The 26,027-nt window shown below is 44.0% G+C and overlaps 2 protein-coding genes across 12 annotated transcripts in view; both read left to right on the top strand.

The window, feature by feature from the left end:
- Positions 1-26,027, top strand: part of nuf (rab11 family-interacting protein nuf) — a 40,347-nt gene that overhangs the window by 12,066 nt on the left and 2,254 nt on the right. For 4 of the 10 annotated variants that reach the window (XM_015187537.2, XM_033381604.1, XM_033381605.1 and 1 more), the window contains 2 exons: positions 8,096-8,134; positions 8,874-8,988. In XM_015187537.2, the coding sequence (XP_015043023.2) occupies positions 8,096-8,134; positions 8,874-8,988 (154 nt within the window). Of the gene's footprint in view, positions 1-891; positions 909-2,439; positions 2,675-8,095; positions 8,135-8,873; positions 8,989-18,196; positions 18,336-21,661; positions 22,664-25,799; positions 26,017-26,027 lie in introns of those variants that run through there. The other 6 variants (XM_015187538.2, XM_015187540.2, XM_015187534.2 and 3 more) reach the window with 6 other exon arrangements.
- On the top strand, positions 13,673-14,448 carry LOC26532615 (peptidyl-prolyl cis-trans isomerase). 2 transcript variants are annotated; one of them, XM_033381610.1, is made up of 2 exons: positions 13,673-13,815; positions 13,885-14,448. In XM_033381610.1, the coding sequence occupies exon 2, from the start codon at positions 13,923-13,925 to the stop codon at positions 14,415-14,417; it is 495 nt and encodes a 164-aa protein (XP_033237501.1). In that variant the 5' UTR covers positions 13,673-13,815; positions 13,885-13,922; the 3' UTR covers positions 14,418-14,448. The 2 variants fall into 2 exon arrangements, with proteins under 2 accessions (XP_033237501.1, XP_033237502.1); XM_033381611.1 differs by having other exon boundaries at positions 13,780-13,803.

Here is a 26,027-nt window from a genome sequence, read left to right on the forward strand (position 1 = left end):
GGATTGCAAGGGTTTCCCAATTGGAACAAAGCATCAAAGATTCTAGTTTGAACCCAGACCCAAAGCCATCGAAGAGTAAAACTGACCTTAAGCCCAGGCTGCTCCTACTCCCTCCGTTTCAATGGACCCCAATGACCCTGGGAAAAGCCTTTGAACGTTTCCAAGCTCACACAAAAGTGGATTTTCAATTGTCTCCCTTTGTACTTCTCCCAGACCAGACCAGTTGCCTGCGTGGCCCCCAATAGCCTGAAGGTGTCCGCCCCGCCACCTATTAGAGGCATTTTGCGGGGGTTCCACTAAAGTCCCTAAATACGGCAGTTGGCAGCATCTCAGGGGCTCGTTCTCCTTCCTCTTGTATTTATATTTGAGTGACTTTCTCGGGCAGCACAAAGCCAATGCTGCAGGTGCCTCTCTATATGGAAAAACTGTTACTCGAAAGAGATGCCAGATGGCCACTGGTTTGTGCCCGCTGTTAGCGGTAGCGGTAACGGTATGGGGTGCCTCGGCTAACAGAAGGGGCATTCTTGAGCAGTCCGGCAATGCTCGAGCAGCGGCGCAACCCTTTCGCCCCACAGCAGTGGCTGGGGCTCTCGCCGCGGCTCTCAGCTCTCTCAGCTCTCTCTGGCTCTCTGTTTCTCTCTCGCCCCACACACTTGTTCGCTGCTCTTTCTGGTGTGTTTATTTTGCTCTGGCCTGTTGGCCTGCTGGCTGTTGTTGCCGCTTCGAGCCGTGTTGGAGAATGCGGTTAGTTCGAGTTGGATCTTGGGACTGGAAGCGCGTGCGGGCAAACGTTTTCCGTTGGCGCTTTTTCGCTTTTTCGATTCAATTATTTATCAAATCCCGCACAGAGAGTCTGTGACGACCAGTGTTCCGGTGGTGTCTGCGTTGAAGAAACAAATAGACGAAATGTACGTGAAAGTGTGGGTTTTGGGACCAGACATCGCGGCGAATGCGAATGCGAATGCGTCTGCGAGTGCGAAATATTTGCGCAAACTTAATTGTGATTTTTGTTTTGTTTTTTGTTTTTTGGTTTTGGCCATAAATTTCGCTTTCCATGGAATAGAAAACGTATTTAATTTGAGCAGCGCGGTTTTATGAGATTTTGTACATAGTTTTGGGCTGTTGTAGTTTACACTTTGGTAGTTTACGGCGTCGTCACCGTCACGCCTTAATGGCCCGAGCCCAAGCCCAAGCCGAATGGCAGTGTCTAAAAGTAAAACTACAAAAAAGCTACAACAATGCACCTTCCCAGGCGAAACTACCAGGCAGTATCTCTGCTCCATCTCCGGCTCCATCTTCGGCGAGTCTGCCTCGTTCTCTGCACGTGACTGTTGGCCGGCTCTCGGGAGGTCCACGCCCTTTTGTGATGCACTTTTTCCCATCCCCCCCCTAACCCCCAGAGTGAAACAGGGACACACCTGAGAAAAATATGAATTTCTAAACTGAAATCTGAATCAAAGACCTGAGAAATTTCAGATTCCTATGACTTGCTCAATAATAGCCTGTTTAAACGCCCTTTTGGGACCACAAGACGAAAAGCAATTACTTCAATGCAGGTCTTCGGGGCAATCAAATCGAACCCATTGCCGCATTTCCACATTTCCACATTTCCACATTTCCACGCCGTGAGAGACCCACACTCTCCGCCTTGGGACCTTTTTTCACGCCCTGTCGCGATCCATCAATCAAAATCGAATCGAATCATCTTTAGAGCCTTAATTACCCATGGAGCAGCCATATAAATGTTACCCGTCAGTTGCTGCACATTTTCATTGTTAGTTGGTCAGCGAAGCCGTCTGTAGTCCGCCGTCCGCCGTCTGCCGTCTATCGACTGCAGTTTTCCTTTTGATTTCGCTTTCGGAGAGCTTTTAACGACGTTATCAGAGCGATGTTTGGCCACAAGAGACGCGTGTTCGTAAGATATTAACCACAAGACGCCACAATCGGTGTTCGGCTTGAGGGGATTCGTAATGAAAAGTGAAGTGTGGCCAGCCGCCCCAACGATCCCCAATCCGATCCGATCCAAACCGATCCAATCCGAGGCGAGGCCTCCGCCGTTTTCCATTGCGAAAGTGTGTCTAATTTGTCGATGATGGGTCCGATTCCGAGTCGGTTTCAATTGCGGTCTGCGTTTTTCAAATGAAATTTCCTTTTCTCTAGACCAAAGAAAAGTGAAGCTCCAAAGAGCTGATGCAATGCCTGCGATGAAAACTCTTCCAGAATACCCAAATATACATAATTCCAAGTGAAAGAAAATGGTCCTAAAATGCACTACAAAATAGTAAAAAAATGTTTCAAAAATATTTAAAAACTAAATCGTACTTGAAACATTTTCTAAAACATTAAATAAACCCAAAATAATTTGAATAAACCAAAAAGTCTTAAACTTAAAATCAAATAATGGATGTTTTCCGTGGAACTCCATGGCTAAGAGGGCCCAAAGAGTGCTGTAATTAATGCTTATCCAAAAGCCAATACACCTTATCGGTTAAAGCCAACAAAGGCGACTCAATGACGTCCACAGTGCGGACAATGGCGGTAAAAACTGATGGCCAAAACAGCTAACCGAAAGATAAAGATAAACCTCCGCGGAATCTCACATTCTCACATAAATGGATGATGAGTATTTTGAGTACTTTCCCTATGACCGTCGTCGCAGTCATTTGAGAAAAAAGTGCGTATTAAAATATTCATTTCACCAAGTTGTTATTGTTGTTGTTGCACTTAGTGGTTATAAATATACTCGTATTATTCCTAAGAATTCAGTCAGCAGTCAAGAGACACGCCCCGAGTCACTGCCCACAAAGACTTTCCCTTGTGGGCCCAACAAAAGACGTCTCCGTGTGGTTTGGTCATTGTTTCTTTTGAAAAAAAATGGCAACAATCGCGACAATTCCTGACCCCCGAATAGCTTGGAATTTTTCCAAACATTTTCAAAAGAAATAATCCGTGGCGTGGTTAAAACCCAACAATTGCTGAGGGTTTAAGGGTTATTTATGAACCCTAGAGATTGTACTTTCAGAGATTTCTACGTCTTTTCCCACATCAAGATCATGTTTGACAAACTCTCTCTCTCTTTCTTTCTTTCTTTCTTGCCCTTTCTCCAATCTGAGGTTTTAATTAAAGACTTTAGACATTTTTCCCTAATTAAACTAATCAAAAAAATAAAAAAAAACGAGGGGGAACGTTGTGAGTTGCTGCGGACACCGCAACTCTACGGTTATACCCGATACTAAGTCAGTATGGCTCTCCTCCGGCAGACGCCGCTAATATTTAACGACACGACAAAGAGTGCGTGCGAGAGAGACAGAAAATCAGTCTGAGCGTGACGTCGGGCGCTGCGTAGCCAGTGCAAATTGGTTTGTTCCTTTTGGCTATAAAAATGACCTGATCTGATCCAAATTCAGCAAGAGGATAGATATGGTCATTCTCTATGATTCTGCGTTTTTAGTTATCTCAAATTTGCAATATTGTGGATGCAACAGATTTTCGTCCTTTGTGGGGGCGGATGGGGGTGGGGCGAAATTCTGAGATATACGTTTTATAGTGACATCTTAAAGGAGTGTGTGTACCAAATTTGGTTACTCTAGCCTTAATAGTCTCTGAGATTTGTGGTTGCCTCAGATTTTCGTCCTTTGCGGGGGCGGAAGGGGGTGTGGCGAAATTTGGACAGGAAACGGTCAAGGTCCGATATCACAGGAGTGTGGATACCAAATTTGGTTGCTCTGGCTTTTATAGGTTCTGAGATCCTTGAACTCATATTTTGCAATTGGCAAAACCGACCATGAAACCTGTGTGTTAGAGTGAGACAGAGCGAGAAAGAGTGAAATTGTTTTCGTGATTCTGGCTGTAATAATTATACGATCTGGTTCAGATTTTGCACTCTAGAAGATATAGTCATCTTCTACGATTCTGCGTTTTTAGTTTTCTCGTATCTTTAAAATTGTGGATGCCACAGATTTTCGCCCTTTGTGGGGGCGGAAGTGGGCGGGGCAAAGTTTTGAAATATTTTTGGAGCAGTGACATATCACAGAAGTCTGGATCCAAAACATCGTTGCTCTATCTCTTATAGTCTTTGAGCATTAGGCGCTGAAGGGGACGGACAGACGGACAGACGGACGGACGGACAGACGGACAGACAGACATGGCTCAATCGACTCGGCTATTGATGCTGATCAAGAATATATATACTTTATGGGGTCGGAAACGATTCCTTCTGGACGTTACACACATCCACTTTTACCACAAATCTAATATACCCCAATACTCATTTTGAGTATCGGGTATAAAAATGCACAAAAGGCCGAAGTCTATATACCCTTGTATTTAGCTTTTTTTTGTTCCTTGTGTGCCCTCTAATGAGACAGCAAACCTGTCTAGAGCCCACCAAAAAGAGCTGCTTTTAATAGTTTCAATTAGTTGAACTTCCCAGGCACCTAATGAGGGGTTAAGGGAGCGCAGAGGAGGAGCCAAGTGAGTGAGCGAGTGAGCGAGGTGTGTCTACACCTTTGGGGCAACTACAGAAACAGAAACAGAAACCGTAACCCTAACAGTAAGTCACGGTGCATTGAGGCGTTTCGCTGGGAACAGACTTTTCTGCAATAGAAAACTTGATTTGGGCAGGCCAAAAAGAGACCGAGAGAGAGAGAGAGAGAGCGATAGAGAGAGGAGTAGTTGTTGTATCTGGGTCAGTCGCACCTGACTGCGACAGGTGCTTGTCCGAAATTATTTTAGTCAGCTTTATTTGTGACTTGTTTTTGGTTTTTTTGCATAATCCGATCGTGATTGATTGACTCTCTTGGGGATGGGCAAGACAGAGAAAGAGCAGCGAAAGAGCAGCGAAAGAGACAGAGAATAAAGAAACAAACCTGACTCGATCCATTGTCTGTTTGTGGCTTGAATTTAAAACAGCAAAAGTTCAAGAAACTTGCCACCTCTAGACGATTATTTAATGTTGCTTACTTTTTGTTTTGGAAGGCCCTCTGGGGAGCATTAAAGTGTTTCTCAGTTTTGCCTTTGACTTTTACTCCCGTGCAACCTCATAACAACAGACGGAGCCCTTTGTCAGGTGATCACTCAGTGGAGGAGGTGCCCCTCCCCCCCTAGCCCCCCTGCCAGTCAATTAACAGTTGGGTGTTAAAGTGGACCGTTGATCGTATACCGATTACCCTGTATTGAATCGCCAGAAGGAGCCAACTTCCATTGTTGGAGAACTATTCCCCCATTGCTTCTCCTCTGCAGCCTTGTTGCTTTTACATATTTTCCGCCTCTAATTATATGAATTTCATAAGCATTTCAGAGAGAAAAAAAATAAAAAAAAACCAAAAAAAAACTCTACTCGTAGTGCTGTAAAATTCATTCTAAACAACAATTGAAATTCCACTCCATGCACCCACCACTCCCTTCACCGCCATTCCCAAACCCCCTCGCTTCTGCTGACCCCCCCCTCCATCTCTCTATCTCTCTCTTACAGGCTAACGAAGCGGAACGCAATGCGAGCGGGGGGAGAGGGAGAGCAAATGAACGGTAATTGTGGTGCTAGAAGGGGGCCTGCAGGGTGTGCGGGGTGTGCGGGGTGTGCGGGGGGGTGTTCTGTTATTCAACAGGTGCTTGGGCGAATACTTTGACAGTTTTTTTCTTTCTACCTTCCTGTTTTAGTGCCCCGTAAAGTTTATGTGTGGAGAATCTGAAACTCTCTCAAAAACGCTGCCATCAAGAAAACCAACCGCAGACCCGAACTTCCGGCCCACGTTTCGAATTTCGTTTCGATTTTTTTTGGGGGGGGGGAAGAGAACACTCCCTCGGCCTCGGCCCCACAGCCGCCGAGATTCAAGGTTACCCAAATGCTGCAACTGATTCAGTCATTCTCCAGCCTCTCCACCGAACTCCCTCCTTCCTCCATTTGCTGCCAACGACCTTAATCATATTTAAACAGCTTTTTGTTTTTTTTTTGGTTTGTGATTACATTACCTCGATCATTTTTTTTTTTCTGTTCCATAATTAACTGTCATTTTTTGATTCGTTTTCTTTGGAGCGTTTTTGTTGTTTTTGTTTTAGTTGAAGCCACATACAATTATGTTTTTGTGCAAAAGTTTAATGGGTTATATCAAAAGTATTATTTGCCATGGTTTTCCAGCATTCAATAGCTTGAGGACTTCCACTTTTGGGTTCCAATTTAATGTCAACTTTAAGTTGCATCAATAGCAGCATGCCACCGCACTGAGTCATACAATGCAGCACCCCGGCAAACCGCAGCACAGTGGGTGCAACGAACCATCTGGCATCCAGCAAACAAAAATATGATTTCGACTTCGAAATTGCAATGCGCCTTACAGCTGCCACACTGCCAACAGCTGTTCGAATTTTCAAACTAAAAATATTTAATAAAACTGACAACTCGTTGAAAAACTTTAAAGGGATACCGCCTAACCCTAGATCGGCTAAAAGTGGGCTGAAAAAATTGGTTTTTTCCCACTGTGCGCAGATGACTTTTCGCATTTTCCACTCTCTGTTTGCTGGCACAAATTGCGCAATATTTTTTTTTGCTGCAAGAGCAGCGGCAGCGGCAGCAGCAGGTTTCCCCAAACAATTTTTTTGCTTTGCTCAATTTTCAATAATTTTCTGGCATATTTTTTTGTTTAAGTTTTCTTGTTTGCATATTTTTACGAGCACGCCACTTCAGTTTTTGAAGTCTTTTACTTATATAAAGTCGATTAAAAAATAAAATAAAGTTTCTGAGAAAATTGTGGCCAATTTGCATGGTTTTATGTTGGTCCTACGTTGTGGTTTATGTCGGTTTAAAAATAGAGTTCATAGCAGAGCCATAAAACCCAGATGAGACAGATCTGCATCTATGCGTGTGTGTGTGTGCGTGTGTGTGTGTGTGTTGGAGTACACGTACACCCGAAACTGGGTTAATGAGTTCAGTTGGGGCCGCATAGAAGCTGGCGGACAGTCAGTAGAGGGTTAGTAATTGATAAAGTTTGAAAACTTTTTATTTGTTTTTCGCACATTTTTATGTAATTCTCCAAAACGTAAACTATTTGCGGTTTTGCTTACCCCTACATATTTGCCATGAGATCATCTTTAACTGGAAACCGCACAACAAAACAAAACAAAGTACCAATAAATTACTAGAATGCCCAAGTTTTATGGGGACTGTACGGTTTTGGGGACACTGGCTTGCCTTTCCCTTGCAACGTGTTTTCTTTTCTTCGGGCAAAATGTCTCCCACCTTTGACCTATATTCGTGGCCGATGTGCACTGGGACTGTGTGCAACAAAGAGGATTTCCAACGCCACACCCTACTTTTACTCAAAATGAAGCTGTCTGTCTTTCTGTTTCTCTGTTTCTTTCTCTGCCGTCATTTTTCGTCGTCTTTGGTTTCCTCATTTGTCCACTGCTGTCTGTTGCTGTTGCAAATATTTATGGTACTCTACTCTATTTTTTTCGTGAAAATAGATTGTATTTTTATTGCGATTTTTATACTCGCGGAGTTTCTAGATTAATCTTTTACCATTTAGCGTCGGGCAATCTAAAGCAAAACCAAATCTCTGTTGAGAATACCATTATTATTTTTGTTATTCGAGTTTTCCTATTGTCGCTGCCGCCACTACTGCCACATTTTCTTGGCTGTCGCGATTCAACGGCTTTTGTTGGCACTTTTCCTCACTTTTTCATTTTCTACCTGATCGCGTGGGTGGCCATTGTTGTTGTTATTTCTCTTTCCTTTCATTATCACGTGTTTTGTGTCTTTTTCTTTGTTGTTGTTTTACAAGTTTCTTTTTCGCTTTTCCCTATTTTTCACCGTCAATGTCAGGCATTATTTGCATTTCGAAAATGTTCGAAATTCCTTCTCTTTCATGGCTTGGGGCTCTAATGGGTTGTGGGGGAGATTGGGTTCGAATCGGTATCGAAAACTAACAAAATATCTTCTCAACCTACTACTAACAAGCGCAAAAAAAAGGATATCATTAAGACTCAGACTTATTTGGTTATTTTTCATACATTTTTAGCGGATTTTATGGCATTTTTAAAGATTTTTTCGTAATGCTCTCTATTAAATACTAAAATTGTTCTTCTAATTCTTTTCCAGTTCTGGCCGCAGACAGATTAGCACCAATGCCTTAGCCAGGTAAGTTTTATAACTGCAAAATTACTAAATATATAATAAAAGCTTCGTACACACTTTTATCTAATCTGCACTGAGATCCATCAGATGCCTAGATCAGATAAACCTCCGCAAAATACAGTTTAGGAGTTAGATTATAACAGACAGACATTATACAAATATTTTTTGCTCAGCACGATAATGGAAAAAGATAAAGTCTTAAAAATAAATAAATAAAAATGCCTGCAGCTACAGGTGTTAAAGTTTGAGGTCCACAAGCTACTGCAGTTTTAAAAGAATTGTATGTATGGTTTGAGTCTCTACTAAGTATCTAAATGTAATGTTACATTGTAAAATATACATTTTACGAAGCGGCGCCACCTGCAGTTGTATGGCGCCACCACCAGTACGTCGTCAGGTGGCGCCACATAAATCTACATTTGAGTCTACATGATATTTACATGTGATGTATCAATAAAACTATTTTAATAGCAAAAAAAAATCAATCTGTGCCGGATTTCCCCGGATCAATTGCGATCAATATTCCCAAACTACCATTAATTGCTAGAAAACGGACTCTGAAAAGATATCCCTACCCTTTTATTCAGTTAGTTAGAGTTAGATTCAGCAGGCTTTCTTCGAACCTGCGACCAAAATGGTATTTCTTAAAGACAAAACTCTAGGTTTACCTAGAGAACTGGTAAAATTATTAGTGATATCTAACGTTTTCATAAATTCCTTTTTGCTTGCATTTTTTTTATAGCCAACTCTATAGATCATCGAGCTTTAACTCCTCGGGCCGTAGCTCCAACTGTGATACAACCGAAGACATGTACAGCGATATAAGCTTGGAGAATCGCCATGACTACGATTATAGGGTAAGCAGAAGCTCCGTTCTTGATAGGAATATATGTAGATATGAATTTGGGCGATCAAATATGATTGCGACTCCTATTTGGGTCCTATTTATTGCTTTCATTTACTTGTTATACATGTTTTCTTGCACAATTTGCCCTCAAAAAGTGCGCATTGAATAGCGGAGTCTGCGTAAATCACCCAGGCAATGATTTGGCAGAAAAACTGCTTAGAGACTGTCAATGTCTGTCGACATTTCATCAAAGAAATGACCAATCAGCAGGCAAAAATTGCACTTGAACGGATCGGCGGCAAGTTTCCCAAGATACGCGCATGTGGAAATCATTTTCATTGATACTCGTACGAAATTCCAAAAATGTTTTCCATTGAAAAAAAAAGTTCCCTGGAAAAGTGACTTTGTGACTTTTCACTATGAGATAAAACGTGTTTTCTTTACGCCTCCCCCTCCCACTCCCTGCATTGCCATTGCCATCCCCCATCACCTTCGCTGGCATCTCAGAGATTGGAGTTCGTGGCTACCTCTGGCAGGTGAAACTTTACTTTTGGTCTTGTGTGGGTTGCTGTTGTCTGCCACGATCCAATCCGATCCGATTCAATCCGATTGTTATATAAAAAGTGGAAAGAGATGGCATTTCACTTAGCTCTCCCTGGCCACGGCCAGGCCGTCTACATTGGCGCCTCAAGGTCATTGATATGTACTCCCCCGGCCTCTAAAATTATTGCCAATTTGATTTCCCACCCGGCGGGGGCAGCGGTGCCTCTGAAGAGCATTTTGATCAAGTGCCAAAGAGGTCGGACAATTGTAGGGAGGTTGCAGATATTTTCACTTTTTTGGGGAAAGGCTCGCGGGAGAGACAGGCTGTTGTCGGCGAAAAAATAGAGTTTATTCGATCACATTTTCTTGAAACTTGAATCTTATTCTAACAATTTACTGGAAAAACATGCATTTTCTCGTGGACCTTTTGTTTTTCCATCTCTCTCAATCAAACTTAAATTTAGACAAATACTTTCTTTCCTCTGCAATTTGTGGCCCTCTCCAGCGAACGAGTTCCGCTGAGGAACTCTCATTACTCCCCAAGGAAAAGACTAAAGAAAAGCGCCAGGGCAGGGGCAGGGGCAGAGGATGTGAGTGTGACAGGTGTAAAATTCGTAATTACAAAAAAATATGCAAATGCACGCCAGAGAGGGCGAAGAGAAAGCCAGAAAAGGACAGGAAAAAATAAAGCTGAAAAGATTTGATTTGCAAAAAAAGCTCACGTACGAATCAATTTTTGAAAGGCTGAGAGGCCAGGCCAGGCCGCAATTGTTCTTTTATGCAACAGGCCAACGGGAAACGGAAGTCGATTTGTGGGAGGGAAGGGTGGAGTGGAGTGGGGGCCAGAAGATCGTTACAAGTCATAGAAGTCCCTCGCATTTGGTTTGATTGTTGTGTGAAACTTGGCGCTGCATACGAAATGAGCTGAAAAAGCAAAAAAGACAAGGAATCGAGACGGAGGACTGTGTTGTGACTGTACCCACTCTTTTAAGCCCGGCTCAGAACTGAATTTATATCTTCTGGCATTCGTATCTGAAAGTTTTCTGTGGAAATCGGTTACTTTCCACCATCTCACCTTGGCCCAATGCCCGGGAAAGTGTTAAGCGTATCCAAAGAGATTTTCACTGAACCAAATACGATTTTCGTTTTAATTTTTCTTTCACTTCTTTTGGCCCAATTCCATCTCCTCCCATCCCATTCCATCGCTCACCCTTCTTTTCAATGCTCTGTTGGCGGCTTAATTAAGCTGAGGTCAGTTTTGGTTGAAATACTCGTATCTAAGGCGGAAGAAAAAGAATCTCCAACCAATGGGCTTATATAAGGCTTGAGGACAGTGATTTTCCGTATTCCCATTGCTGTCGGAGGATGATCGCTATCTGCTCTCCCTCTCTCCCTCGCTGTGTGTGGTTTTGCATCGTCGCACTTATGCAATTATAACTGTAGGCACACAAAAAAAACAAAAACAAAAACAATGCCACAATTGCAATTTGTTCAATTGTCAGAGACTTGCATAGAGATAGAGAGGGGGAGAGAGACCCCGACAGATGGCACGGGAAAGATCTATTTGGGTTAATACATGCACAAGTGGAGTGTCTCCGATGACGAAATCACTTGAGGAGTTGCCCAAGCAAACTGTTTAGGATTTGGTAATCTCTCAAATTGAATATCTCTCCATCTCTGAGGCAATCTGAGGCGGCTGTGGGCTCCATGACGAAGGCGTTGACTGGAAGCAGCCACCTACAAGGCAACGCATAAACAAAAAGCCCAGGCCCATGCCCAGGCCCAGGCCCAGCCAGGTGTCTGCCTGCAGAATGCATAAATAGAATAATGGAATACTCAATGAAGCAATATTCCGTTCAGAGAGGAAGGAACTGGAGGTAGCTGCATTTGGCAATCATTTTCTGGGATCAGTTTTGAACCTGCCGCTGAAGTCCGAAATGTGTAACGGAACAAAGAATGAAAACTAACTGTAACAAATCCGAGCAATACGAAGAAGATGGTACCCGCAAGACCGTTGAACCAATACCGTACCATCGTGCTCATCGATCGATCCATCACACACAGCCCCCTCCCCATAAAGAGACACCAACAAATGGGCTCCCCACCTGCAATGGCCGTCTTATCGATTAAACAATTTTGCTGGCACCTTTGCTGCCAGCGACGCCCACCTTAAGGCCCAAGACCTCAGACCCCAGACCCCAGAGCCCAGAGCTCAGACCCCAGACCCGACACAACATAAAAAGCATAAGGCAAAACCGAAAGAGATACTAGGAAAAATTCGTGGTGTAAAAACCATAAACGAAAATCGATTTTAACCCAAATGTGACGTTGACCCAGAAATAGGAAGACAAAAGACCCGAAGAGACTGGGAACGAGACTTGGCTCTTGGATGACTCCGAGACTCGGAGACTCGCAGACCCACACACAACGAATCGAGGCATAAACGTTGCAATTATCATAATTAATGCAAATGCGCCTTTAAATAGACCGAAAAAGAATTATACACTCGGAGATGTTTACGAAAACGTTTAACCTAAATGGGAGGGAAAATTGCCAGAGGTGGGCTGTGGGCAGGGGAGGGACTTCCTTTCGCTCGACATTTGAAATCACTTGATTTCCATATCCATTATCCATGTTCCTTTTTTCCAGCCACATCTAATAATAATCTTGTTGGTTCTTTTTGGCAACAAAACAGCGCACATTACCTCGGGCACTGGCTTATCTTACCAATTCTAGTGGGTGAGTGTGAAAACGAACCCAGAAAAGTGTTTCTGCTGCCAGTGCCGGCAGTGTACAGCACTGCTATCTAAGCTGAGAAATCGCCCAAAGAATTGGCCATAATGTGGATTTATGTATGTTCCCACTCGCACACACCGCGCTCTGCAGAGAGGCGCCCGAGAGGCCACTCGAGGGTGGAGGCGAGGGTGCGGCTCTAGCTCTGGTACTGGGAGCAGTTGCCAAGCACAAATCCTACGCCTTCTGTTGGTCTCCATTACGTCATGTCTGTAGTCTTGTATCTGTTTTTGTAGCTTTTTTCCATTATTTTTGCACAAGGTTGTACAAGGCAAACGGGGCGTTACATTAATGGGTAACTAGTCGCATCGAATCCAGTTGGGATCGAGCGAGGCTGCACTTGCCGCAGTCCAGCGCCAGCTTTGGGCTGGCTCTTTCGCTATTTGGCCGTACAACAATTTATGATAAATAATGAGACAGTTGCTGCTGTCTCGCAGCCACTGCCGGCCCGGCCCGGCCTCGCGGAGAGTTAACAATTACGGCCTACGTGCGAATCAGTCGTTTTTATGCCTCTTGTAGCTCTTATACCACATCATCTTGAACTCTTGCCATTTTTTTCTGGGGGAGAAGAAGTGAAATGAAAGCTCTATGATTTCCTTATATCTGATGGGTTTTCGGGCACATCTCAATCGAAACCAAAAGCCATCCAATGACAGGTTCCCCCACAGAACTGCTGCCGTCTGAGTCAGGTTCCCCAGTTACCAGGCAATCTTATCGTATACCAACCTTCCTAGGCGGCCCTCTTTTTAGGTATTTACCCCGAAGTAGCCACCACTTTGGTGCGTTGCCCCGACAACTAACAAAACACTGAAAAGTACGAGTATTGTGTACACAGAATGAGCCAAACACAGGTATACATATACTATCTGAAGCTAGTAGGCTACGAGGGGGTGCTCTATCGAATGCAAACAAATGCCTGAATTGTAGTTGAAATTGCGAGTTCTTGAAAACTTGGCTAATTCTCACAGCTTTTATTTACCATGGTACATAAATATTGGCCAAGTTTTTTGCCTAATTATAAGAACACATACTCATCGGGTATATATATGTACATTAGGGTATACTATAAAGTTGGTACACAAACGAGAATGAAATGCAAATAATGCGGGTTTTGATCATTCACCGACTACTGGGGGCTGCGGTTGACTCAAGAGGGGGATAAACAAAACGAGAAGTCTAAAGAGAACATAGTTACGTTGCTGGATCTATAAAGATATAAAGATTATAGCTGAAGATAAGGCTGTGCGTAAGAGACTTGTTTTAGTCTTAGACTTTCCCAAGATCTAGTTAGCTTTTCTTGAATGTTTTGTGTAATTTTTAGCCAGAAATTTGAAATATTTTTTGTATCAAGAAGGCTGTGAAATCGGTCTTCCCTTGATTCAGTCCTGATACTTGAAATCCCCACAAAAATTTTCATTCTAACTCCAACCGTTCCAGTGTTCGGATCTAAATATTAAAAATAGTTTTTGCTCGCACAAAGTAATTCACAGTAGTTTTTCCGGTAAATATTCGTAAAAAAAGTTTGAAGTGTTTTTGAATTTAAAAAAATGAAAATAAACCCCCTACTTAGATCTGGCTTTAGTGCGTTCGCTAGGTAATATAGCAAAGATGTCCTTGCCGCGAGTGTACTTCGACATTACCGCCGGAAACGAGAAGCTGGGTCGTATCGTCATGGAGCTGCGCTCCGATGTGGTGCCTAAGACGGCTGAGAACTTCCGCGCCCTGTGCACCGGCGAGAAGGGTTACGGCTACAAGGGCTCTCCCTTCCACCGTATCATACCCAACTTCATGTGCCAGGGTGGGGACTTCACCAACCAGAACGGAACCGGCGGGCGCTCCATCTACGGCAACAAGTTCCCCGACGAGAACTTCGAGCTGCAGCACACTGGACCGGGCATCCTGTCGATGGCCAATGCTGGGGCCAACACCAACGGATCGCAGTTCTTCATCTGCACTAGCAAGACCAACTGGCTGGACCGGAAGCATGTGGTCTTTGGCAAGGTCGTCGAGGGCATGGAGATTGTCCAGAAGGTCGAATCGTACGGCTCCACCACTGGCAAGACCTCGGCGCCAGTCATAATTGAGGATTGTGGAGCTCTATAAGCCTGCCACACACCACACACCCACCACACACCCACCACACACCCACCACACACCCACCACACACCCACCACACACACACCACACACACACCACACACCCACCACACACACACCACACACCCACCACACACCCACCACACACCCACCACACACCCACCACACACCCACCAAACACCCACCAAACACCCACCAAACACCCCACCAAACACCCCACCAAACACCCCACCAAACACCCCACCAAACACCCCACCAAACACCCCACCAAACACCCCACCAAACACCCCACCAAACACCCCACCAAACACCCCACCAAACACCCCACCAAACACCCCACCAAACACCCCACCAAACACCCCACCAAACACCCCACCAAACACCCCACCAAACACCCCACCAAACACCCCACCAAACACCCCACCAAACACCCCACCAAACACCCCACCAAACACCCCACCAAACACCCCACCAAACACCCCACCAAACACCCCACCAAACACCCCACCAAACACCCCACCAAACACCCACCATGCCCCCACCACACACCCACCACACACCCACCACACACCCACCACACACCACATACTGAACAAAAACTGACAAGAACTAGTTCATTTATACACCCACCAAACACCCCACCAAACACCCCACCAAACACCCCACCAAACACCCACCAAACACCCACCAAACACCCACCAAACACCCACCATGCCCCCACCATGCCCCCACCATGCCCCCACCACACACCCACCACACACCCACCACACACCCACCACACACCCACCACACACCCACCACACACCCACCACACACCCACCACACACCCACCACACACCACAAATACTGAACAAAAACTGACAAGAACTACACATCTTGACATACACACACACACATGTAACAAAAAATGAACCAGTTCAGTTCACAAGCTTGGCATTCCTAAACAGCATTCCACATATCGACAAAAAATCAGCATTCATAAACAGTATTGGAATCGACAAATGTACACGCAGCAAATCTTCAACAAAGTGTATCGCCCCAGCATAATTTCTTGTGTTTTAATATCTGGGAAGTAGATTGAACTGATTCCATCCCTTTTGGTTCTAGTTCCCTTCAACTGAGTCATACGGCCCTTTCCTTGACTTTTCACCCATTTTGGGACTGGTTCCCTCGGTGAACTACTTTTCTGACTGGGGCTTTCCTTTGCGTTTCCACCCTATTAGTGTTAATTGACTCAATTCTGTTGGAGAGCTGATTCTTTGCACTGGATACACGCATTCCACACCCAACATGCTACTTCACCCATGCACTTTGAACGAATCTAAAGAGCTACTTTGTCTGCCTCCATCCCTCTCTGTCTCTCTCTTTTCTAGTGCCAAGTTGCTCCCTTTCCCTCCTCTTGTACGAGTAATACAAATTTCCTACGCTCCTAAGTAGCATTAGTCGCATTTTTCGTTGCTGCTGCGCTGCCTTTACTTCGCCTTTGCCTTTGCCTTTGCTCTTGCTATACCCTGGACGAGGGTATATTGAGTTTGACCAGCTGTTTGGAACGTACCTCTGCGTAAACTAGTGGTGCCACATAGATGTCCCCGAAAACATCTCTCGAATTCTCTAAATTATTGGAAATCACAATTCCATCGGCTGACAAATAACTCAAAACAAACTGACACTCGACATTCGATCGATCTGCCAGGGTATTGAAAGCCTCGGCACCCAAAAACTAGCCCTCCTCCCTCGTGGTTTGCTTCTGTTTTTGGGCAAACAAAACAAGTCGCGGATCCAGCTGTGTGACGACGCCGGCAGAGACGCCAGCGTTGGGCGCTTGGCGCTCGTAGCTCGGCGCTCGCTGGGGCCGCCGGCGCTCTGGGTCTGCGCTCTGCTCAGATTGCATTTAACTCTTGCCGCGTGCGCTACACGAACAGCGGCTGACGGACGGAACGGAACGTCGTCGTGTTGGGGTCGTTCGGCCCTCTGCCGCTCTCTCTCTCTCTCTCTCGCTCTGTCTCTCTTTGGTGGGTTTCGCGTGCAATTGAATATGCAGCTGCTTGGCTTGCCGTTGCCATTGCCGTTGCCCCCTGCTGTTGCACTCTCTTTGGGTGGGTGTCCAAACAGTTTGCAACCAATTTTTCGTGCCAAAAAGAAAAGAAAAAGTGCCAAAAAAGTGTAAATTCCGTAAACTGATACTATTTTTTGATTGCGTGTGTTGGTGGCCGTTTTTTTTTTATCGATCCAATTCGTTTATCAGGTGTGTCAGGTGCCGCGGCCTGGCCGGCTCATTAAACGATTATTTAATAAACGAGTGTGTATGGAAAATACAAATAAAGTCCAGCATAATGGCGAAAATACACTGTTAATTACCAGCGTATGTTGTGGAAAAGCCTTACGTGTCTGTGCCCCGCAGTGCCGCCGGCTAATCAAAATTGATACCCTCCCTCCCGAGTCCCTTGTAGACCCGAGTGCACATCCATCCCATCCCCATCCTCTCCCGAGGCAATTGCTTGATTGATCACAAATTGAAAAATGCGGTTGAATAAGTCTGCGAAAGTGTTTCATGGAAAAATGGAATCAAGTGTGGCATCAAATTGATAAATGATGAAACTGACGACAAAGAAAAGGAAAAACACTCAAAAAGCAATAATAAAAATTTAAAAAAATGAAAAATTTAATTAAGTTGAACCGTTAACCCAGTCCAATATTTTAAATAAATGGATAAATATAAATAATATATTTATCTTTATTTTTTTTTTGCTGTGACCCAAGAAGATTATTATTAAGTTATTAAAGATTAAAGATTATGCTCTCGAGGAAAGAAGTTTTTAAAGTGGTCTAATCAAACTATTTTCCAGCTTAATATTAAATGAACGTTAGGTACGGGAAATACAAAAAAATTCCTAACAATTTTCCTAAAAAACTCCTAAGTATGTACCTTCAAACCATTAAAAGTTTTCCTGCATTTCCTCTCACAACATTCGTTGTATTACCGTATTATAAAAAACGTAAAAACGATTAAAATAAATCAACAACTTCCACTTGGAATCACGCACAGAATTTTCAAGTTCATTCAAAAAGTATCTACCGATGCACCCAAGAGTGGATGCCCCTTCTACAGTAGGTTTTCCATACCGTTAGCTTCGGGAATATGGAAAATATTCTTTCATTAGCAATGCAAAGTCAATTAGTAGGCATATAAATCTAACGGCACAAGCAGAAGCAGGGAGGAGACGTACCGGAACTAAAAACAAAACATAAAAACCAATAAGAAAAAAGGTCTACAAAAAAGAGCAACAAAAACAGGCAATGACATCAACGGAAGAAGGAGATAGAGGCAGAGGCAGAGGCAGAGGCAGACACCATCCCGCATGCGTCCCGTCCCTTTACGACTCGGGCCACTGCTCGGGTCTGCTGTTGGTTCGTGTCCCTGCTTATTCACTTGCGCTTTTGTTTGTGGCTGCGTATCGATGGAGGGGGGAGGGCATGGGCGGCTGCTATTAAATTCCTCATAATTATGCGTTGTCGCTGAGTCAAGAACCAAACATATGTACATATACATGTATGTGGGAGAGAGAGATGCAGGAGCCGAGAGAGAGACACCCTCGGACACACAGATGGCGAAAAGTTTTTCTCGAAATTGTGGATTGTTGATACCCCCAGCCCAGCCCAGCCCAGCCCAGCCGTAGACGATCGTTTCGTGCGTTCTCTGACTTTTGTTTGTTGATTATTATTTTTCCTATTTATAAAGATTGCTCTCAGTCGCAGTCTCCCTCTCTGGGGATCTTCTCTCTTGCTCTCTTTGGGAATGCTTTGGATGATTGTGCCCCTGAAATTGTGGTTCTGGTTCCATTCAGTATGTTTTCGCGTTTCGCGGCTTTCAATCGACACTGGTGGTGGGCCTTGTGTGTCTTGTGTCCTGTCCTGTGTTCTTTCTGTAATCAACACACAATATTTGAATTTTGTTTAATACTTATTTACCATAATTTAATGTGAATATTTTCGTTAAAAAAAAATCGCTGCACATGAACCAACAATGGATCGGAAACTCGATCTTTCCGAAAACTCTTTGGCTCTTTGTTGGATTTTCCTTTTGCCAACATTTTCCTACTTTGTTGCATGAAAAATGCGCAGATGAGAAAAATTTGCATTTAATGAGCTCCCCACCCATCCATAAAGCCAGCCCCAGCCGATTGTATGCAAATATTTTGTGGAATTCAATTTTGCTGGGGCTAATGATAATTTTCTTGTACGACTACGAGTATGTAAGGCAGCAAATTGTTGAACCGATATTGAGATCTCGGCGTACAAAGCTGTCAAAAAAAGGAAAGTTTGCTTCATTAAATATTAATGTTTTAATTGCCTTGGTTCAGTAAACAAAATGTGTGATATTCAGCTAATTGCAACTCCGTTTGGAAAGTGCTCCTCTTTGAACTAGTTCCGTGAGAACAACAGCTCCGTTCCCAATTAATTCTTCTCAATAGACTAGACATTAGAACATTATCAGTCATGACCTCCCATAGCTTGTTTGACCTTTCTTTATTTGTGTCTGTGTGTTTTGTGTGCGACAAGGGCATCTCGGCCATAAAACTCGTCGAACATTTCGATAAGCCTGGCAATGAGTCCGTCCGCCCTCCGTTCCCCACATTGTTTTCAGGCCAAAATAAAGCACGAAAACGGAATAAATAGGAAAACCGAATAGAAAACCCAGGCAGGCATTGCATTTTGTGGTAATTAGAGACTTGTTGGATGGCCAGCAGAATCCAAACAAAAGATGTTCCAGAGCAACGGGAATGCCTCTGTGGGGGGGAGGGAGGAGGATATGCAAAGAGATTCCTCTTTTTTTTTTTGTCTACGAATTTTGCCTTGAAGTCTCAACAAAAATCGTATTTAATGCTCTGCTGGCTAAGCAAAGAGAGAGGAGAGATTGCTTATATAATGTAGAGTGGGAGAGGGAGAGGGACAGAGGGAGAGAACTAACTGTGATTGCCAGTGTTGTCTGTGTATCTTGTGGATTTCATTATGATGCAAAGCCCAGGTGAGATATGTGGGTGGGAAGAGGCAGCGGCTAGAATCAGAGTCAGAGTGTGACAGCAAACAGCTGTTGTCTGTCCGTCCGTCTGTCTGTCGGCCTGTCTGGACCCCGTCAAGCCGTGAATTGAGGTTAGCATGTTGCCTCAGTTTCACCTCTTCGCGTGGGCGGGCGTCGCCGTCCAAAAGGTGCATCGCGAATGCAAAATAGGCAAAGAATTGCACGAAAATGAGGTTAATTTTGGCTTAGCTGGAATGGATAGGAATAGGTTAAAGCTGCACCAATGGAAGTGTTACAGATCCAACTAAAACATCTATTATGCCCCCTATTCTCTGGCCCTATTCCTATCCTAGAGTCCTAAACAAGTCAATCTTTACGGCACTACATAAATGCTATATCTTCGGCAATAAAATCGAATGATTGCAGCGGGCCAGGCCCAGAAATAGATCGATTGGCCTCCAGTTCGGATCTTGAGCGGTGAACGCTGACAGATGCATCATAAAATCTGTCTGCAACTGTGTACAGATCCCGAAATATTGCAGTTGAAAAGGAAAATTGTGTTCCAAGGCGCTTGTTTCACTCACTTTCGGTTTTTGATCGTTTTCGAACGAAACGAAACAAGTTGGTCGACAGGGTCTTAAATATTTGTGGCTTGGGTTGTTCACCAGACGACCGGCTGGTTGGTGAAAGTTGTTGTTGATGTTGTTGTTGTTGTTGTTGGGACTGCAATGGTCCATTGACAAAATTGGACATAGATCAATGGATTTTGTGGTCGGAGTGGAGTGCTTCGACTTTAGTTGATTTCTTTGAGATTTGTGTGGTTTTTGTCTTAAGTAACATCCTCGCACATCTGATCTTGAAGATCTTGGATCTTCTGGGATGTTCTCATTCCCACAAACAACAAATAAATTCAAATTTATTATGACAGGCCACTTAAACCCATTTGACATGAGAGCCGCTGAGCGAACAATTGTGCAGAATACTCATCTCTTGGTTGGTTTCTTCTCAAATTGCTCTGCTCAGCTCTGCTCTGCTCTGCTTTTTGTGAATCATGCAATTTATTATAAACAATTTAGCAGCAGAAGGAAAATTCCGTCAAATTCATGACACATTTTCATTTAAGTTCTCTGGCGTTGCGCGAATTGAATCATCAATTGGCTGCAAGACTAGCCGAATGCTCTCTGGCTGCGTTATGCAATTCTACAAGTTACAGAAGAATTGCAGATGGCTAAGAAGAAGAAGAAGAAGAAGAAGAGAGCCAAAGAAGAAGACGAACTGCATGCTCCAGCAGATTTGCTTCTTCTTAGCTGCATTTCATAGTGGCTGCTGTTGTTGTTGCTTTTGCGATTATCTACACGAAGTTCATCAATTCCACTAGGAAATTAAAGTCAGGCAGAAGCCCAGAAGACCAGAGACCAAACCCAGTCGTGTAGAAAGAACCAGACCTGGAAAGGGTAGGGAGACCCCCGTGGGTAGGGGGCAGGGGTAGTCCAAGAAGTTCATGATTGTTCTTGGATTGTTCTTCTTTGTCTGTGTCGTCTCTCTCTCTCTCTCTCTCTCTCTCCAATGTTTTTCCATCGCCCATTTCCTGCATGAAATACAAAAAATTCAGCCCTGCCCTCCACTGCCCTCCACTGCCCTGCTGCCTTGGCTGTATTTTCTTTTGCTCCTCTTTTTCCATTGTTTCCAGTCGATTTCTTGCTCTGCTTTCTAGCCAAATCCCAATCTAAATCCCCAACAATTACCTTTCAATTTGTTAAGAACTGTGCTAAAGGCCATCCGAGTTATCCGAAAGCAGAAATCATTTTCTAAGCTTCTATTCATTTATTTATTTATTTTTCTGCACAATTCACTCTTCCGCCCGAGGGGGAAAATTCTTTTGTTTTGTGCCTGAACTTTGGTCCAAGAACAGTTCAAGAAACCCACTTTTTGGGGAGACATCTGTGGGGCACAGAGCCCGAGAATGAATTAAAACTGCTTTTAATTGTGAGAAAACCACTTTGGTGGGGATCGGTAGAGGGAGGGTGCTGGAAAATGGTGGAAGAAGGAACGACAAAGAAGTCTTTTAAATTTAATGATAAATAAATTACACTAAATTATGGAAAATGTGAATAAAATTAAATGAACTTACGGGCATAAAAGATGTGACTTGAAACCATTAAATAAATACGCAACTGTTGCCAAATAAATACCGTTATACCAAATAAAATATATATGAATTTTTCATGTAGTCAGAGCCAAGCCTTAAAATGCATAGAAAAGTGCCTCAAACAAATGATTGAAAATATCTGAAGAATGTGCCTACAAAACTGAGAGACAAAAATACTCGAGTCTTCCCAAAAAAAAAAAATAAAATAAACAGACAGCACAAAAAAATACTCATCAAAGTGACAAGCAAACCAGTGCCACGCCCCCATAAATCTACATATAAAGCCAAAATAAAGCAAAAATTAAACAACAACAAGTAAATCATGAGTAGTCAACCTGCCAGCCAGCCCGATAGCATCGATCTAGCCTATGATATGTGGGCGGGCCAATTCGAGTTTGTCGGACCCACAGCGCACCACCCGCTGGCGAACAAGAGCCACAACAACAACAACAGCAGCAGCCTGAACAACAAGTGCCGGATCGGAGGAGCAGGACAGCCGAGCCGGAAGCTATCGACGGAGAGTCTGGAGGATTTGAATCTGAACTTCAATACGAGCTCCACGCAGAATCCGCTGAGCAACGCCTACAGCCTGGGCGGCGGCGTGGGGGACTACGAGTATTGCGGCTTCGGCAAGCATCCACCCATACTGATCGATCAGGAGACATTTCTGAGCCTCAATCCGGCCGACTTTGAGGATATAGTGCCATCGAATTCGGAGCCCAGCTCGTTGGTCTTCATCGAGAACAAGTTGGAGGCGAACAACAACAACAATAGCAATAGCAACAACAACAACAACAGCATCGAATCGAACAACAACCATATCAATAGCAGCCACAACAACAAAGTGTACAACTTGGAAACGTTGACAAGTAAATTCAATAACAAAACAAACAATACAAACACAAACGGATTCAAGCTGGAGAACATCAAGAATTTCAAAAACAAATTACTCTGTGATTTCGAGGATAGCAGCGCCGGTGGTGGTGGTGGAGGTGGCGGTGGCTGTGGAGGCGCCCCCGGAGGATCTGGCAACAAAATGAACGGTGCACTCAGTGCCGAGATCTGCGACAATCTCAACGAGCAAGTAAGCAGTCCCCCTCCCCAACCATTATTTACCCTTGATACTGCTGGCGACTCGGGTAATTCCATCAAAAGTTCAGGGTTCACTCGACACGGTGGGTGGTAAGGGGGCAACCACCCACCTGGGGGTTCGCATGTCATGACAGATATACTAGACAGACTCGTGGCATGTCAATAATGCCCATTCGCTATAAATGCACTGCACTAGAGTGCAATTAGCTTCAGTCTTACTTTGCATTGCCTCGGCTCGACTGCTTTGTCCTTTAATCCGAAAAGGTGGAATTTCGAATACGATTGCTATGTTGGAAACAAATGATGTGAGTGCCATACCAGTTTTTTTGTTGAGTTTTGTGGGAGTTGCGGGTCAGCTGCAGCAGTTCTCTCACCAAACTATGTGTGTTTATGGTTTCCTTGACATATTTACCTTTTTCAACGTCAAAACCTAGACAGAAATAACATTTCAAAGTCGAAGAAACTTTTCAGTGTGCCTGTCGTATATAATTTGGCAAACATCTGCTAACTATAAACAGAAATAAATTATATTTTTTGCTTCAAATGAGATCAGCATCATCAGTCAGTCAGTCACTAAGACCGACAGAGAGACGGAGAAGAAAAGAAAAACAGACCACAAATTTCGAGAAATTAGTTGAAAAAAAAACGAAAATGAATGATGAAAAACTGTAACGAAATAGATGATTAGGAGCTTCTAAAGAGGAAAATGTGTCAACGAAAGTAAGAGAGAACTAAGTCCAAATGAGTGGAGCCCTTGGGTGCCGAGAAAGCAGCTCTTGGAGCGTTAATTTCCAAGACGATTGCTCTAGTTACGGACTCCAAATTAAAGGCGGAATAGAAACCAGAATCCCCCCTTTCTTTCATAAAGCATCCCACTGTGAACGAGAGCCCAGAGATGCGGAATATCTTTCCACACTTGCTGGAGGTCAGTACTTCGGCGATAGCCTCCAGCGGATGCCCTGCCCGATTTGTTTACCATATCGTTTGATGCAGGGCGGAGGAAATGGAAATCCAGTGTGTGCTGCAATCGAGCATCGCTTTTGGGGTCAAAGCTAATGCTGATTATAAGGCCCGAATGCTTCAAGATTTTCGAATTGTTTTCCATTCTGCTATTTATGACCCGTTTAATGCGCGAGTAACGGAAGCCGTTTGGGCCTCGCTGGATAAAGTCATAATTGTAGAGAATTTTTTGGTGATTAGAAAATAAAGATGTGGTTCTTGGGTCACAGTGAGGGGACACATCTCGTCACATGATGTCTCTGGGAAATTCCCCTCGAGAATAAACTCGAATACAGGGTGATCTGTTCTAATTTTGGGGCCCAACAGCTGTTGCGCATTTCCGCACTTGCCGCCGAAAAACTTCCCATCAGTCAGCGGGCACCTGTCAGGCCTTCAACTTGTCAAAGCGAAAACTGGAAAAATCAAAGGCCAGGCAGCGGCACTCTGACCCTGGAACACCTTTCAACTGCCACGCTGTACGCTGTCCGCCGAGGAAAGACGGAAAGTGACAAGAAAAAGTAAAGCCCATTTAGAGAAGCCGTTTCGTTGCCCCCCTTCTTAGGCCGATTTCAGCTCCTTGGGAGCTGGCATGTCATCGTCATCGCCATCGTCGTCTTCGTCTTCGTCACTTGTTACTCAATTTGTCTTACAGTTTTATTGTTTTCTCTTTATGCTCCAACAACAGACTTTTTTTTTATTTTTATAGCTTCTGTACTTGGCTCCCTTCATACCCTGTACTTGGAGGGTATATCCTCTCGACGTAGATTTAGAGTTCCAAAGTCCGAAATCCAAAGGAAATATTTATGGATCAAATATTGCTTTTCTTTGCACAGGGTATCCAATGGTCGTTCTGTGGCCCTCCTCCCTTTGTTTACGTTCTGAAGAACGGTTTCTGAATGAGAAGCGACTTCTGTTTATGCCGCCGCCGCTGCCGATGCTTCTTCTTTCACTATTTTTTTCGGAGGAATTTTGTAGACATTTAAATTAAATTCTAGTTTCTTGCTGTTTCTATATATCACTACTTATATTTTCTTCTCTTTTTTTTTTGTGTTTTGGCATGGTTCATTGTACACATAGTACACAGGGGCCCCCGAATCGAGAACCCCGCCATATCGCACACTGTGAAAGTTGACTCAGCGACTCTCTCGCATTCTCTATTTCTCTCTGGATCGGAAACGTTCTGTTGGTTGTTTTTGGGAGGTTGCTGCCTCTATTCAGTTGCTGCCGCGCCGCGTTTGACGTCGATTGTGTTCGTGTGGACGTTCGTTGATATAGAGTATAGAGTATAGTGTACCCAGCCCTGCCCTGCACTGCTCTCCCTATACTACGTATATGATTACTGTATATATTCTGTAAATCCAGCAAAACATTGTGGCCCGCAAATTGCATTTAATTAAGCCTAATTGAACCTCAGGCCAGACAGTTTGGCAGCCCCCCGCAAAAATGTCGTTCGCCAATTGAACTTCTCAATTGACATTTTCCAGACCATTAGAACATGGGGGAGCATGGGGGGGGACGCCCTATGGGTGCTTTTAAAAATGAACTCCCTTAGTGGACAGTTCTTCGTAAGTGGTTTCAGGCACCCTGTTTCCATTGGCTCTTATCAGACACTCACAACATCCTGTATGGCCCCTGCATTCATCTGGCACATTTCCTATCGCTGTGCAACATTTTACAGTGTGGGTGGATCATGAGTAAGCCTACAAAGTGCAAATAAAAACACGTATCGATGAACACAGATTTTTGCACATTCCCGCGATTGTTGCTTGTGTGGCCAAAAGCCAATAGCCAAATGCAAAACGCCAACGAGAGGCACTTGCCGCCTTCTGCTCAAGTGTCTGGCTGCCCATGAGGCGTATGCGCAATATTTATGAGATACACATGTGATATTCATATGGGCAAGGCATGCGATATATGCGAGTAGCACTAGCCAACAAAAGTTTCTGTCTGGAAACATTGAGTAGTGAACTCCATAATCAGCAGCTTCTTTTCCGCTGTTCAATAGTGTAATTAACATTGTCGTTGTCGTTGTAGTTGTCGCTGTGGTTGTCGCTGGCTTGGTATTTTTTAAGAAATTAAACGAGCCGCCCGCCGGCCACAGTCGCAGTCTGCATCGGCCATCAACTGAGCAAAGACGACGCGAAAACAGAGAAAACATTTAAAATCCATTTGCATTTCCATTTCCATAAAGAAGAGAGCAGGGCAGTGTGCATTCTTGAACAATAATGTAAAGACAGAAAACAAAAGAAAACATATAGTCGGCAAATGTATTTGAAATATCCCATGGCTGATGTGCAGTTGGTGAACGATCTGCTCCTCGATCTGCGGCACATGAGAAACGATTGTGTTAGTGGAGA

This window comes from Drosophila pseudoobscura, chromosome X (genome assembly GCF_009870125.1).
Source record: "Drosophila pseudoobscura strain MV-25-SWS-2005 chromosome X, UCI_Dpse_MV25, whole genome shotgun sequence".
NCBI lineage: Eukaryota > Metazoa > Arthropoda > Insecta > Diptera > Drosophilidae > Drosophila > Drosophila pseudoobscura.